At 39.4% G+C, this 17,494-nt stretch overlaps 1 protein-coding gene across 1 annotated transcript; it reads right to left on the bottom strand.

The window, feature by feature from the left end:
* Nucleotides 1-456: 456 nt before the first annotated feature.
* On the bottom strand, nt 457-16,107 carry CDH5 (cadherin 5; the record flags this gene model as incomplete). Its single annotated transcript, XM_079541654.1, is given in 13 exon segments — nt 457-950; nt 1,765-2,010; nt 2,286-2,394; nt 3,386-3,510; nt 4,288-4,430; nt 4,982-5,235; nt 6,533-6,720; nt 7,108-7,272; nt 8,203-8,319; nt 8,410-8,698; nt 10,999-11,199; nt 15,985-15,999; nt 16,003-16,107. Coding segments are annotated over 13 exon segments (2,451 nt in total).
* Nucleotides 16,108-17,494: the final 1,387 nt, after the last annotated feature.

Here is a 17,494-nt window from a genome sequence, read left to right as displayed (position 1 = left end):
ATAAAGATGTTACTGTCAGGCCAGGCAGGCTGGAGATGCAGGAGGTTATAAAAACATTCTTTCCCACTGCCACCAAACCTGTTTGTTTCAGCAGGTCATCCTGAGCTCGTGCTGATGAAAGCAGCAGAGGATGAGAGAAATGAAGGAGAAGCCAGGGACAATACCACTTCATAAAGAGAAGGATCTATCGAGGCAGGGAGAGGAGTCATGTCCTAGGAGACTCTGGGTCCCCAAGCAGCAATTTTGGGGAAAGAATAGAATGTTGGCAAAAAGAGCAGTGCTGGGGAAGCCAGTACTTTATTTGTGTGGTTTGTTTTATCCCTACTGCTATCAGGTTTTCTTGTTTGAAATCCTAGTACTGTCTGGGTAAAGAGCTGTGAATTCTTCTGTGGCCATTGGCAGGCTCTTGATACCTATCTGTAGTGGAAGGGAGAACATTCTGTGGCTAATGTGAACTTAATACACAAAATCTTCATTTGTTTCTGATCCATACAGCTCAGCTAACATTTTAAACCTGGGTCCCCAGTCATTTAGGAAGTCATAATCAATATCTGAGTCTGAAGAGCCTGATTCCAAAGAACTGAGAGATTCTGCAATGGACTCGGCCCCTTCGTAGCCATAAATGTGAAGTGTGTCATATGGCAGCAGATCCCTGTCGTTGTCAGCTTCATCCTTCTTAACCTCGATCATCATTTCCATTTCTCCAGCACCAGAAGTTGTATTTCCAGGAGGCTTTTGGACCTGTGCGTATGCAGAAGGCACCACTTCTGGCTTTATTCCATTCTTGCGCACAGAGTTGAGCACAGACACATCATAGCTGGTGGTGTCCATTTCACCACCACCTTCTTCATCATAAGTGACAAGCTGCTCGTGGATCTCTGCCACGTTCCTCCTGAGTCCACTCAGATCCTTCTTGTGTCTCTTCCTTAGAAGAATCAGCATTGCAATCACTGCGAAGGAAATGTGAGCAATTGTAAATAGAGAAGTAACAAAGTAAAACAAATTGCATTTTAGACGTATTGCATAACAAACATGCATTTCAGGGCTTTTTCCAAGGGTTTTTTAGATATTTTATTTATTTTTAAAACTTAAAATACTGCTGATCTGTAGGATTTGTACATTCTCAAAGCAACTCTCTGCGAGGATTTCACAACTGACTTTGGAGCTGGCATCACAGGTGCAAATGCAGAGTGTTGCAAGTGCACTGAAGGATTCTATCGATGGCTGCCTTGAGGTGATACATACATATTTAGTGCCAGGCATCAAATGCTGCTTGTGTGGTAGCTGCAAAACAGGCTTCTTCTCAAGCAATACAAGAATGTTGCCCAGTCTATGATTAGGTTCCAAATAAAACAAATAGGTACTGTCCTTCTTATTTACATATTTATGTATGTACATTCACTGTACTGCTTAAAGGGTTTCCAGAGTAGTTCAGCCTTTGGAAACAGGAATACTGTTGTTATTGCCTCAGTACAGTTTAACTTTTTATAGCTGCACGTGAGCCTAGTGACAGTAAATCAAGTGTATTATGCATACGTGCAGTGACCTTTCCAGTGACCCAGTCTTTCCAATAGAATGAGCATGCTTGTAGTTGCAACTACACTACCAGGCCAAATAGAGCAAGTGAAATGAATCAAATAGAGTTTTTCTGCCGTCATGACCATTTTATAGCCACAAAACTTTTTTGGACCTCAATGAAGAAAAAAAAAAGGAAAAATAGAATTCCCACACCTTGAAGAATATTACCAAAGTCCTGTGACTTACCAATGATAGTGAAGATACAGATAAAAATTGCGACCAGTGCTTGTATACTAACTCCAACTTGTTTAGCTCTTTCCTCACAAAAAGTGAAGTCGCCTTTTTCATTGCACTTGCAGACACTGATAACAAGTGTGTTTGTGCTGCTGAGGTCAGGATCGCCATTGTCTGAGATGATGACAGGCAGGTAGTGGATTTTGGCAAGTTCACGATTAAACTGTCCATACTTGACAGTGATATTAGCTGTGTTATCTGGAAGAAGTAACAATAGCTAGTTAAGTGATAATTGCTACCTGATTTTCCTTATAGATTATAAGTCATTTGATACACCTTTGCCTTTGATAGAGCCAGCCTTTGGGGAGTCCTGAGAAGCTTGGGTGCCAACATTGTTTTCAGTGGGTTAAGCCTTTCAAAATATCTGCTTAGCTCTTGTGGCCCAATTGTAGACCTGTGCTACAGCCTTCCTCCCCCTTGAGCTGCTGTCTCACTGTGGCTGTCTGAGAAAATGCATTTCAGGGATACACTACCGTAGTTCTCAATCAAGGAGAAGTTGCTATCTTCTGTGGTTAGGGAGTATCTGAAGAAACCTCTAGGTGATGTTTCATCCTTGTCAGTAGCTGAAATCCTGATGATTACCTATAAAGGTAAGATGGGAGAAGTCATAAAATCCAGTGTACATTGTGTGATAAAAACGCTTGCAGTATATAAGTTAGTGCTGAGCTGTGTATCCGGTATAACCTTTCAGCAAAGGGCAGAGCAAAGATATCTTGAGAAGTTTCTCTTCCAGTTCTTACAGGGCAAGTAGTTTCCACATAGCTCTCCAAAATGAGTTGTTTTTCTCTTTCATTCAGAGATAGGAAACAAAAGATGAAATCTTGTGTCATTAAAGCATGAAAAAATGTTATGCTCAGATGTATGTTATTGAATGTCCATTTAGTTACCGAAATATTCTAGTTACCTAAATGCTTATTTATTTAAATATTTAGTTACCTAAATAAACACTCTCTCAAGTATTTAACTTATTTAAAAAAATGAGGCTCATTCACTGAATGCCATTGAGACTGCCATTCCTCAATGACACAATGTTTTGAAATCTCAATCTGAGATACATTAGATGTATGAAGTATAAAAAACGTGTATGATTATGTCCCAAAGATTATAAAAAACGTGTATGATTATGTCCCAAAGATAATTTAAAAATTACGGTTAAAGATGAAATAATACCTTGCATGTTCTAACAGATGATTTAATCAGATTCCAGTCTGTGAAAAAATCTCTTAATTAATCAAACATTATGCATATAGGCTATACAAGTATTTACTTGTATCTGAGGTCAAACATCTAAGCCTGCAAGTATTATTGCTAGTAGTGCATGCAGGTGCTCTCATCAATAGATGCTATAGTGATGTCACAATTAGCAGTGTTTCTCTTATTAACTTCTGGTTTCTTGGAATTACTAACTTTTGCTATGCAAGGTTGCTTTACTTTGCAGTCTAGTTGGTAATGCCCAGCGTTCATACTGTACGTGCTTAGAAGCATACATAATGTACGGCTTAAAAGCCCATAGGGAGGGGAACTGTGCAGCCAGCCCATCTGTACTTAAGGAAGACCCTTCCTCCTGCCTTACCTTGCCTGGCGCAGCATTTTCACACACTCTGGGTTCCTCAGGATAAACGAGTTCTGGAGCGTTATCGTTTTCATCAGTGACGATGACGTGAACGTGTGCGTGTGATTCTCGGTCAGAAAGACGGCCTGAAATGACAGCAATGGCAACGCACTGGCTGGAGTCTTGGTGCTGTAAAGCCCTTGCCACGGATTGCGCCCACCTCTGTGACTCTCACATGCCAAAAATGAGGAACTCCTAGCTCCATCACTCATTTAAGCTTTTCCTTTGACAGACTCAGATGTTTTTCTCAAAACTCTCATAGTGGGCTAAACCGTGAAGAGCTATGAAGAAGAAAATGACAATTCATTATGGCTCCCAGATTCTTCATTTTCTGTGACTGTGCAGTCCCTTGTTCTCTGGCCCTAAGGCCACAGGCACAGAGTGCCCAGTATTATTAATATCCTTCACTTTGCAGAAGAGTCGCACCTCTTCCAATCTAACTGGGAACTGCCCCAGCCCACCCCTCTTCCTAAACCCAGTGGAGCCATGCATAAATGTCTGGGGAGCTTGCTGGGCACGTTTTGTAGCTCTGTGTGAGTGCGAAAATAGGCTGGGATACTTCTGCTCCAAACACAGGTTCCTGTCTGTTCCCCAAGCTTCTTTCTCTCTTCATGCCTCTGTCATTCCTTTAGACAAGCTGAAAGCATTTCTGTGATAGCAAGGGGCCAAGTCTTAAAAGTGTTTGATCTATTTGTAGGTACTCATCTGATTTGAAGATTGCTGTGCAAACCCTGCAAGCATCCGTTTCGTTCTTAGCTTAGTGGAAAGAAGCTGTCAGGTTGTGGTTTCCTTCCTGATAAGGCGCAGTCCAGCTGTAAAATCACCCACTGATTTCTTTCAAGTAAAGAAATGATAGCACTTACCATCCTCCAGGATTTCCTGGGCTGCCACAGTGATGTTGTATGAGGAGCTGAATTCTCTATCTAGGGGCTTAGGAAGCTGAATAATTCCAGTATCAGATACTCTCACATAGTCTCCATTAGGACTAGCTTTTCGTCGAACAAATCTGTTTTGTTTAAAAAGAGATGCATCACTACAAGAGTTACAATATTACGCTTCACTTCAGTTCTTCATAGGAAAAGGCCAGAGAGTGGTTGTATAAAAAATTACGTTGATATCATGACCAGGGAGCCTCAGAACATTTCCCTAAAGTTATTCAAGCTGTGAGAGCACAACGTATCCGTCTGCGAGGTTCCCAGATTATTGGCTTTCACTGTTTAAGAAGTCTATTTTCTTTTCCTTACAAAGCACATACTCAAGAAAGTTGTTACAATAAAAAATTTAACAGCAGATTATTATAACCGTGTAAAGATATCCAGGATTGTGTATTTTCCCATAAATGTACAGGTGTTTTATTAGTGAGTTTATGTACATAAGTAACGTGTTTGTGTTTGTTGATTGTTGTATGCATCCATAGCTGCAGTGGCTGAAAAGTCAGATTGGATTTTTCTTTTGCTTGCAAATGTCTGAAAAATAAGGTCAAATTTGTCAAATTCTTGGAATCGTTAGCAAATTCTCTACTTAACAATAGAACCACTAAAGCTGGTGTTGTGTTACCTGATCTTCCGTTTAGCTGCGTCGGGGTCATATGCCCAAGCAGAGCCAAGTGTTTTTATTTCAGGATCATTCTCCTGTACTTTGAATTCATATGGTAGTTTGGTGAAGACAGGAGGCTCATCTATATCGGTAACTTCAATGGTAATTGTTGAAATGCTCTTGGAGCCACCAGGTTTGTAGTAGGCAGGGTTAACGTTGTGATCTGTTGCTTCAATGTCAAACCTGTACTCTGCTACTTTCTCGAAGTCCAAGGGCTAGAAGAAAGACAAACATAGACATTCTTCTTTGGTGATGGCTGGGTAAAATGCAAATTAAAGCTCTGTGCTGTCACGTTTGTTGGAAAATACTAGCAGATTGCACTTTGACTAGACTCTGGAAAGCATATCCAAGCTGACCTTCTCTTTCATAAATGGAGTGGCTGTACCTCAGGTTTTGAACAGATTCATGCTATCTGCTATCATGTGTTTCAAAGCTTGGATCCCCGTTCCCTATCACCCAAGATTATAAAAACGCACTGTGAAACGTGCTGTAGTTAATCGTGCTGACTGTATTTTTGTTTGAGTGGACATTGTACATGGAAATGACAGTGCTTATTTCTCAGTTGAAATTGCACCTCACCTGACTGCATATCTAAAATTCTGTTGTACATCTGTGCCTGAAGCGTGTTGTGAGATACTGAGGCAAACTGCCCACTGCCTGGTGAAGGCTGTCTCTGCCTCAGGCAGTGTGTGTGTGAGATCTCTGCTGCTGTGCTGCTCTTTGGCTCAGGCTGATAGCATCACATGCCTCAGGCCCTGAGGTAAGGGTGGGCTTGTTTTTGGTGATGGAAAGCTGTTGGCATACAGTTGGTCATTTACAAGTCTCAGGATATTTGTTGCTTTTTTTCTATATAGAAATTTCCCTTCTTAATAGTATTTCTAGTACTGATAGCTACATGTAGATGCTTGGAAGTTAAAAAAAACCCACACATTCATGTCAATCTGAATATTACTTACAGTAATTTATAGTCCTCTGTCCTTTTCTTTCACCATAAATCAATGAAATCAATGAGCTTTTGGCTTGGAAGTGCTCTGCATAGTGCAGGAATGTTCCTTGGTAAAAATTAAGTAGGTTTGAGAATTAAAAAACAAAGAGCAAACCGTAATAGAGGTGTGTGTGTGCGTTCACATTCCTGTTTTGGTTTTTCTTTGGCTGCAGAAGGGAAAGATTCTTTGACTCGGTCAGCTCAACTCTTGCTTTCACAGACTATTTGAAGCATCAAATATCTAGAATTTGGGGGGAGCCTGAAGCATGTAGCCTGCACATCTGGCATAATCCCCACTGCACTCTGCAGCAATCGCAGATTTTCCCAGTTTTGGCAAGTGAAATGGGCTGGTAAATCACCTGCTCTCCTCACAGGGCTTACAGAATGAGGTTTTCAGGTTGAATACCTTTTGTGCTGTGGCTTTCATGCATTTCCATGTTTTCTTGCTGCCAGTTCCACGCTCAATCAAACACTTGTTAAACATGGCAAAACAAAATGGTATCTTTCTTTGTTACTGGGAGAAGTACCTTCTTTGGTCTAATGATCCCTTCGTTGGTGAATGGATTTGCTACAATTTCAAAGGTGTCCCTGTAATCTCCTCTGACAAAACTGTATTTTGTATGTCTATGTTGTGGTTCATCAATATCTTCAACTTCGACTCGGCCAACTTCTCCTCCTACTGAAACGTTTTCAGGAACTTTAAAATGAAATGATGCTGTTTAAAAAAAAATCAACAAACAGGTCATAATGACGGTGCACATGGAACTTGGAACTTACATACAGTTTTTTCTTAGTTTATAGACATACACAGAATAATTGAGAATTCAGTGTTATTGATCTCTACAGACAGCGCTGCAATTTTTTTTTTACATACTTCTTGAAATTGTCAGGTTTCTTCATAAAGTTACCAAAGTTAATACTGATTTTTACTTTCTGCTCTAGATACGCTCCAACCAGTAAATGGAGGAAGTGCTGAATGCAGAAAGCCGTCTGAATACGTGAGCTACTTTTGTTCACTTTAAAGAACAATTGAATCGTGATGCCTCATGTAAATTTCTTTTTTTCGTGTCATTTCTTGATTTCCAAATGATACTTTACTTACGGTGTTTGAATACTGGGAAGTTGTCATTGATGTCTGTTAACCTGATAATGACTGTAGCTGTGCTTGACTCCCCCGTAAGCCCGAGAGCATCTTTTGCTTTAACAATAATTTCATACGTTGATTGATTCTCTCTGTCCAAATCAGCTCTGGCTGTGGAAATGACGCCTTAAAAAAATAATATTGAATATGATTAGATTTTGTAATGTTTCCACATCTCTTAATTTTGAAAGCAAGTTTTTACCCTATGCCACACATTCAGCTTCAAGTTGCAGTCTTACAGTTACATTTTTCTCAGGCAAAACTATTAGAAATTTTTCTCTATAGTAAAGCATTTGGGAGATTTTGTACAGTACATTTCTTTAAACTTATCTTTTCTGCTCAGAAACCAGCTGATAATGTCTAGGCTTGGTCACTACAGCATCTGGAGTGTATGTCTGATCACCTCTTTATCTGCTTTAGTTGCTCCAGAGAACCAGCTTACAAGAGATGATGAGTTTATTTTTATATCTGGACAAACTTTAAACAAAAAAAGTTTAGGCAAGCAAAGGTTTGAGTTATTGACTAGACACCAGAAATAAACTTTCAAAATTAGCCTAATAAAATGCATCGTTTGTATGTGCTGACTTGCTCCAGGTGTATGCTGACTTGAGAAGTTTCCTGTGCCAAGTCTGGAAAGCTGTAGGGAATTTTCTTGGTTTGTAATCACTATCTACTCTTTGCTTTTTAAGAATTTTTGCCAGATATTCTTTAGGAATACTGTTTCTTAATGTATTCCTCTTTTTCTGTTTGGTCAAAGGAATGATATCCATGCTAAACTGAAAACACGGACAACTCCTACTTGGTCTTTTAATCAGTAGGAACTGCCTGACCTGATCTTGTCATTTACCTCATGATACCTAAAATCCTGACTCTTTATTGGTTCATTTTCAGATGTAGACAGTGACACTGTGTTAGTGTGAATGAAAAATGTTTCCAAATTACAGTCAAAAGTAAATTTTTGGCTTTATATCTCCCCTGTCCAGAAAGAAAATAGCTTAAAATTGAATTTTCTTATAAGCATCAGGTCAACATTTGACACTTGCATATCTGACCTACCAGAGTCATCAACTGTGAAATATTCATTTCCTTTAATGATTTGGTAGGTAACTGTGGCGTGACCTGCAACTGTTGGGTCATCAGCATCTTCAGCTGTCACTTTGGTAACTGAGGTTCCTAGAAAAGGATTATCAAACAGCACATTTAGTATAAATTTTGCTTTTCAGCCAAGGAAAGAATGGAAAGTGAGTAATGGAAGAACCTTACCTAATCGTGACATTTCTGGGACAGATCCATTGAATACCTTTTGTACAAAAATGGGAGCATTGTCATTAATATCATAAACCTTGATAATAAATTTAGATGGTGGTTCCAGTGATCGGTTGTTTCTTCTGTCAATAATGTGTGCTGTCAGCTCATACTCTGCCTTCTTTTCTCTGTCCAGCCTCTCAAAAGCATATATGTCGCCGTCGTACCCTTGCACTTTAAAGATGGTGTTGGCAGATTCACCTTCAATAATATACATAGCATTCTTGTTCCCTACGCTCGATGTGAGCTAGAAAGTATAATTCAAAGAGAAAAAAGTGAGCTGTGGCTTCTGAATGCAAAACAGTTTCTACCAGAAGATGCACACAAACTTGACCTCTTATTCAGACTCTGTTTGAAACCGTTGGGAATTTTGATGGCAGCTGGCATATTACTGGACAAACCAGCAGTGCAGCCACAGCCATCCAGAGTTACAGGATGAAACTTCATCCAGACTGAAACCTGCTTGCTTATATATCAGGAAGGTTTTATTTTGAGGTTATGAGTCACATTTCCTGAAGATACAAATTGTTCGTGCTGTTACAGATAAAAATCGTCAGCCTCATTGTGTCAGAAATATAGGAACCACTACTTTGAGCGACACTTGTTTGCAAATAATCTTTGGAATTTAGCTGAATTCCAAGTGGAATTTTGCTTGGATTTCACAGATTTACAGAAACAAATCTTTATTTGCAGCTACTGAAAAACATTGTTTAGCATTTTTCTCCATTGTTTGCCACTTAGCAGAATTCCTGCCATAGCTGTCAGCTTTCTTGTGTTTAGTCACGTGCCATTTCTTCATAGCCGGTCTTTAGACTCATGGTTATGACAATGAGATTAAGTTTTCACCCCACAGTTTCAAATTTAAGATTGTATTCTATGAAAAAAAGGGTGGGTTAAAAGGAATAAACGTGAATCCATTTTTATATGTAATTTAATCCAATCCCAAATGATTTTGTACATTATTATTTTTTTAATCTGGATTTAATTTGATGATTCTTACCTATCTACACTCCTCTAAGAACACTGCTAGAAAGTTTAAACCACAATTTTCTGTGCACTATATCAGCATTCTTGTTTCAGCAAGCTATTTATCAATAATTGTTGGGTTTGACCAAGATTTTCTAGTCTTTTGTTACTGGCGTTATCATAAATTGCAGCTGTTTGGTATTCGGGATTTGATTTACCCTGTAGTTGTCATTTACTGTTGAACATTCTTTCATTTATGTTTTCTGTTTTGAAGTGTGCTATTAAAACTCTCTTTCCTTGTTCCGCACACTTAATCATGCTTCTAACTGCTGGTGCTGCTGAACAACAGCTTGCGAGTCGGGAGATGTAGCAGGAGAAAGAATCTCATCCTTGTCTCAAAGATAGTACAGCCTGTGCCTCCTTTCTTAATTTTTACTTACTTACTTGGTGTGAAAGGTACAGCTTCCAAGATTGCCTAAAATCTAAGGATAAACATGCAAAAGGAAGCCTCCAAGATCATCAAAGATAAAATCCAGATTTATCAGCATATTCCTGCAGTTGTCACTCCGTTTGGCCATGCTGATGCTGTGGCCTTTTAAAAGCATTTATTGAGTGTTCAATCCTGTAAACGCAATGCACTGAACACAGACATTGCAAAAGTAATCAGACGCATTCCACTTTTGAAAGACAACAGAGCACAGTACAACGTGAATAACTCTTATTTAGGACAGCACCAGGAATAAAAGTGTTCTCCTTAATCCGCTGCTGAATTGGTCTGAAATGAAACACAAATATCCTGCAGTAGCTGAGTACCCGGTGGCCTCTTTTCTCTCTCGTGCCTTCTGCCAGTGAGCAGCACTGATCCAGAAAGGTCTGTTTCACTTTACCATAACAGCCTTGACAGATGCTGATTGTGGTACATGGAAGGAAACTGTAGAACTGCATTTATCTGAGAAGTGTCAAAGTAGTTCAGTTTGAAAGACTAGACTGGGAGAACTTTGTCTGGGTGATGTGCAGTTAATCACAGGATTTTATGAGCACTGCCCCGAAGAAAATGAGTTTGCAGTCAGGTCAATGCTTGTTATTACTTTCAAAAATTGTTTTCCTTCAGTTTGTGAAACAAATTTTTTGATTGTGTAACAGTACTCCTAAACAGCACTTTACTTTTGTGTCCGTGCTGAGGGATGTAAGCTATATGTTCTTTGATACATATGTTTTCATTAGCTGTTCTCCCAGGTTTTTGAAAGAGCTACCAGAAAAACATTGACGTACATCATCTGCCAGACCTTCTTCCTAAATCTGCACCTGCATGCAATGCAGTTGTTTCTTCACTGCAGATGCTCCATGCTTGCCATTCTCTAAAATTTATCTATATTCTTCAAAAGAATTGGAATTCCTTTGATGCTGTTCTTGATTCACTCTGCACCCATTTTAGGATTATGATGTTAGTACATCAGTCCCATTTCTATTTCCTGATTTTTCCCCGTTAATTCTACTAAGCTGCAAACAGGTAATACTTCTCAGGACGCTCATTTGCTCTCTGCATTTCCAATCATTCACTGCTAAAAGATTGCTGTTTACCTTGCCAACGTGATGTGGTAATGGTGAATCAATCTCTTCTCTGATATGCATTCGGTTCCATATCCAGTCTCTCTTAAGTCGTTTATGACTGGTATTGTTTGAAGAAAAGTTTTGTTTTGTTTTCTGGTTTTCTTTATAACAGAATGCTGGAGCCAAGAACAGTGAGAAAAGCAGAATAAGCTTCTTCATCTTCTTCTGAGCCTAGGGAGTAATACAGAGCACGAGAACCATGTAAATAACAACAGAATTGCATTCATCAGAGGAAGCGTGCATGGAAGAGCAAACTGAATTTCCTTCTGGAGGAAAGTTTGATTACTTTCTGTATTTCTTTCAATCTGCCTTAGAATCAGAAATTGAAATATCAGGCACAAAACCTTCCACAACACAAAACAGCTTCAACCAGATGATTCGGCAGCTGTAAAAAGCACTTAAAAATTGAATAAATAAAAAATGCAAGTTTTTAAAGCTATCATAAAACTCAGCACTCTCCTGAGCTTCATCTTGAGTTCATCTGAAGAGAACATTCAGTAGCAAAGATGCCCCTTTGTGCATTTCAGAAAATTTAGTTTGGCTACTGCTTGTAGCTCGTGGGAGAGAGCTGCCCTGGGAAGCAGCACCAGGGCTGAGCCAGATCAAAGTTTATGTTAACTCAACTTGAAGTGAAACATTAAAGTTTGACAAACTGAAATGCAGTGTTTTGACGTGACCTGACACAAAATACGCTGTAGTCAATATCTTCATATAGAAACTATTGATTTAAAATAAAACTTTTTTTTGTTGATGGAAAAAATGATTCATATGAAAATTTCAATCTATTCAAGGTTCAGTGTAGCAAATTATCTTCCTCAGAGGGCTTGTTTATTGCATCAATACCTTGTGTCTGAAAATGCGTGGAGGCACAAATAAAGCTCATTTATCCGTTATTAGATTTTAGCACATACTAAAGATAATTCATAAAATTACTTTCAGGAAAAACCCTTTTTTTTTCATCGTAAGTTAATATTAGCAAACTTTAGGTCTGGTTATCGGATTGAGTTCATTTCATGTAGAAAAGCTGATTCATTTTTCCACTAAATTTTCCCTTTGCAAAGTAAAGCACTGTCATGGAACTTAAACTCTTCAATAATCAGACATTAACTTCCACATAAATGACTTCCCATTAGCTTTTAGGAGCTGTCAGTACATACATCAAAAGTAAAAGTTAATTGTGACAGAGAAGTTGAAATCACGCATGTTGTTAGATATTAGATCAAATTAATATCTTTGGCATGATTTGTTGAGATTGTCAAAATTACACTTTGGTAATTAGGTAATCAATGTTACCCTGTGGTGCAGCAGCATTATCAGTAAAAAGATTTTATTTACCATGAAATTTTGCTCTCTTTACACTTGTGCATGACCTGTGGAATGTTCCTTCCTTTATGAATGTCTAGGAAAGGACTAAATAGGCTGCCTTTGAAGCTTCTATTTAATAGCTGAGCTATGGCTTGTGCAGTTTTAGGGATTTATATGGAAGTTTTTGAATCAGCAATTTCTTTCTCTTCTATGTGTTTACTTTGCCTTTATTTTTAGAAAAAATGAGTGAGATTTATTGATTTTTCTTTGTTTTGTTTGTATTTCTCAAATATTCTACAACTGGAACTGTCAGGCACTGAATTTGATGCTGCCGTGCTCTGTCTTTTGTTCATAAAGTTACAAAATGTGGTAACCAAAGGAAAACCGTTTGGCTAACGTCAGCTGGTACGGTCTGTACTTCAGTAAAAACAGATGGTAGTGTTTCATCTGCCATTTCCTCTCACTGCTGTGGTCCTGTGGGATCTCATGGATGATTGCTGTGATGAGGTTAGCTGGTGAAACTCAGGACAACACTGCCCACTTGAGCTGCTATTCGTTTCACTGCAACTGATACATTTACAGACCTGCAGAACACATTTTTAGTTCAAATGTCAAATCTCAATTAAAGCATACTGATCTTGAAATGAATTTTGTTTGTAAAGAGATCTGCTGACCTTCGTGGTAACTCCTTCCTAGCAATGGCCCTGTTTTCAGTAACGTGAAGTTCAGGGCCTGCTGTGCCCCAAGCTTGAGTCGTCAGGATGCTGCCAGCCTGCACTGAGGATGTCACTGCTAACCGCAGCGCAGGCAGGGGCACTGCTTGTTAGGCACTGAAGGCTTCAATCTGTACTGAGGGTACTGGGATGGGTGTAGGAGCTCAGGGGCAATGGTGTTAGCATGGCTGTTCCTGAGGATCTGTTCTGCAAACTCTCCCTTGAAGTAAGTGGCTACTCTCTATGTGTTTCACAGTTCAGACCTTGTTTGAAAGCTTGACCATCAATACAGAAAGCACTTATGAGAAGATTAAGATGTCCATTGGGCATATTTTTAATAATACGTCTTTGCATTAGACTGAGTCTTTGAAATGAATGCATATTTTGGCTGAAGCTTGAGCCAACCCTTCCACTCGGTGGACCTGTCTTCATGTTAACGGATTTTGAGCTGGTTTCCCTTCCTTTAATCTCTCATTAGTGGATTGTCAATACTTGTCTAGCCTCCATGGTGAGGTAAATGTTCCTTTATGAGCAGCTTGGTGCAGCTTGGGGCTGCCCTTCATATGTCAGGCTGAGACAAAGAACCTCTTGCACAGCACGGCTTCAGCTTCATCTGTGGAACCTCTCAAAATTTCTTGTTTTAGTAGGGGTAACACTGCACACTGAGCACTGTGCCCTGTCCTTCTGAGGGGTATTCAGCATACAGGTCTTGATAGGGCAGTCTGTTCCTCTGTGGTACTGTGTGAGTTCTCCATTCTGCAGCTCTTGGGTCTGTGGCTTAGTTCATCACAGCATTTCAGAATGCCCTTCGTTGGCAGCATGTACAGACTTTTGGTGGCAGGGCCCTGCTGCACTCTCTTACCAATAATTCAAACTTTTTTTTTAATTTAAGCAAGGACTGTAAGTATTCCTTAAAGTTAGCAGGGGAATGGCTTATTGAAATAGTTAAGCTTCTCGTGACGCTCTTAAATTTTCTTGCAGCGAATGATATTTTTTTCCACCAACATTATTCATTTTTTGTATTGAGTTATTTCAGCAAATAACTCTTAATCTGCAGGGCACTATAGACATTTAACTAAGAAATTTTGGTGCTCAAACTGATTTATAAGACACCTGATACATATAGTGTAGTTTCTTTTGCAGATTGGAAGTAATTGTTAAAAAAAATCAAGTCAAGATGCAGACAATACTGTACTGATTAAAAGTTTGCATTTTGCAATTTGTTTGTGTAAGAAATCAAACAAGTGTGATGAGCAACAAAAATAAATAATGTCCATTCAGTGAAAATACATTTGATGGAATATTCTAATGAACATTTGTTGGTTTTTTTTTCTGGCATTCCCCCCTTACTTGGCTTGATTCTTGTTCTGAAATTACCTATTCATGCTTATGTCACATAAGGCTAGGTCAATTAGTTACAAATCTTGTTCAATGCTTGCATGTTAAATAGAAGTTAAACCAAGCTTCTACATGAAGAATTTGATAAATATGCATGTATCTATAGCTAAACTGATGTGTTGATCAGATTAAGGTCTTGTACTAATCTTAGAGAGTTTTTGTTTTGTGGCAATTGAGGTGGATTCCAGGCAAGACGGAAGTAGTGATATGGAATAGCTTAAGAAGAATTTGCTTAGAAGTCTGTATTATACACCAGAGAAGAAATGGGCACTTCTTGATCCCCTGTAATACCTCTTTAAATGTTTTTGTCTATATTGTTCAGATAACTTGCATATCTGATTGTTAGAAAAAGCTGGAAAGTAAATGATTATTGACTGTTGAGCTGGAAACTTGATGATTTTTGTTTACAGTATCTTGGTTAGAAACTGATCAACGTAAATTAAAATGAAAAATCCCTTACAAAATTGAGAGTTTCTCTAGGGAGAAAAAAATAACAAAATGACTGATAAAAGAATAATACAAGATAGGTTGTATTCTACTGGAAACGTTGCTGCTTCTGGTTGTCAGTCAAATCCCAGCTGTCCCACCTGCAGCAATCTAAGCGCAGGGAGCAGTAAATATCTGCAGTTCTGCATTCAGTCAGTTGTGATTAACACCAAGCTTGAGGGAGAGCATTTGGCTCAGCTGCCCCCCATCTCCTGTTCAGGTGAACGTTGAGGGGATTTTAGGTGTTGTTCCCCTGGGTCTGGCCCCAGAGAGGGTCTGTATTGTCACAAGGGTTGTCATAAGCCTTTCCCTGTCCCCTCCACTGCCCCCTCCCTAGGTGGCTCTGTGCAAAAATTCTGTTCAATTTGCCAACTCTTCAAACTTCGATGTTGTTCAGGTGCAAAAATTTTGTTTTGATTCAAGATTTGGGCACTTCCTATTCGTAATGAAGCCACATTAGATTTAATGAGGACAGATTGACTCAGTGTCAGCTAACAAAACAACTCTGCCTTGCAGAATCTAGTTTTACTGTTACATTCTCATTTATACAATGTGTAAGACCAAAGGTAAATGTGTGAATGCAGTAGGCAGTGAGAAATAGAAAGGTAACCACCAAATGTGAGGAGGATGAATTATCTTTTTCTTTGCAATGCCTGTAGCTGAATGCATGCTTAGCTTGCTTTGCAAAAGGAGCATATTTGGTAAGCAGACAAAACATGATTAGAAGAAAGTAGCCCTAGCAGTACTTACTGCTACATTTCAGGGACTGCAAATGGCTGTGCTAACATGAATGGATAAAACCTTCTCAGATCTCTGTGAAAAGTACTGCTGCTAGATGAAAAGCTGTATCCCTTTCAAAAGGTACCTTTGAAGCACAGAGGACTTAAATTTCTTTGCCATCTCCTGTCGATGGACTGAGGTCAGCACTAACAGCAGTCTCGGATTTTTTTCTCCCAATTTTTTTGATCTCTTAATTAGACAACATTGCTCTAACCTGCTCTGACAAACCTGGAGAGACAAGGCAGCAAAGTAATCACACAGACAGAATTGTTACCTGCGCTGCATGTACTCAGCGGCTTCTAAATTGCAAGAACGCAGTCCTCCTTTGCTCCGGTGAGTTTACAGTGTGAGAATAGTTAAGGGCACATAGCCAGTTCAGTGAGAATGGGAACCACATCTTCGACCTTCAGTGACACGTTGGAAAATTGTGCAACGTTCAACTTGGAGCAAGCATTTCTATTGCTCTTTCTTTGTGTAAATTATTCCTCTGCATTTCTCTTGTTTCTGATTAAAGCTGTCTTGTCATATCCTCTCAACAATGTACAATAATTCATTCTAAAATGGCTCTTTCCTGAGAACATTGTGCTGCTTTTTGGTTTCCAGCTTATTGAGCTGGTTTAAACGTGCCGGTGCCTGGCTGCTTAGTGTTACAGTGTTGATTTTCTTTATGTCGGCTTTATACACCTGAGAAGTGGCTTCCACTGATGACTTAACAGCCGGGAGCACAAATGCCTACCTGAAAACTGATCATGAAATGACTTTTTATATGCATGATAGTACCTTCAAGTAAATAGCCACTTTGATGACTAAACAATCTGGAGTGCAAATGCCTGCCTGAAAGCTGATTATGAAATGGCATTTTATACTTGTGATGGCTTTGAATGAACAGCCGCTTCAGCAGCATTTTAACCAAATGTGCAACTGCAAAAAAAGCCCACGTCACTCTGTGTTGTGTGAGCACTGCTGTGTGCACGGGGTGCAGCTCATTTCTTAGCACTGGAGCTCTGCAGTGGAGCTCAGGAGGTGATTCTGTGTCTAATTTTGGCCCCCAGTTTGTCTCCTCATGTTTCTTCTGAAGAAAAAAAAAACTTCTCTTTCTCTTAGATGGTAGAAAATACAGCTGCATCTAGTGGCTGGATGGAGTCCTCAGCCAGGACAGACACCTCTTTCAGAAATGAAAATTTATTTGTTGTTTGTTATTGTTTAAAGGGACTGTAAGCACCATGAATATGGTGTGTATGTTGAAGATTCGTTTCTTTTGATTAGATGGCCCAATACAGTGCTCCTGAATGGACAGCAGCCAGCAAAGGTCACCAGACTGATGGCAGGCAGCAAGACAGGGCTCCTGGTTTTTCAGTTGCTTCTGGCACAGAACTAGATAAAAATGAGGGAGGCAAAGACTAGTATTGGCCTTTAAAGAAACACGTACATGTTTTTAAGAAACAAAGCTACCTTCACACCGATGAGTGAACAGCCATGCACTAAGGATGGTGAAAAGCAATAGCAAAACATTACACTAATGCCCTCCCAGACCTTCCTGATTGCTTTGCTAGCATTTCAGCAAGTGACCTGCTGACTTGGGGGCTTAAGAGCTGCGGGAAGTACTGAGGAAGGCTCTGAACTGAAACTATCAAATGCATGGTTGAAGAGGGCATTTCCTGCACAGTTTAGAGAAATGTGTGCAGAAGAAAGTTATAAGAGGTCACAGTGATCTCCTTTGTTGAGTATATAGATTTCATTTTGCTACTAGTCACCTCATCACAAACCTGAGAAGCAAGATGCAT

Source organism: Tetrao urogallus (assembly GCF_951394365.1).
Source record: "Tetrao urogallus genome assembly, chromosome: 12".
Classification (NCBI taxonomy): Eukaryota; Metazoa; Chordata; class Aves; order Galliformes; family Phasianidae; genus Tetrao; species Tetrao urogallus.
This window is presented reverse-complemented; position numbering and strand designations above follow the sequence as displayed.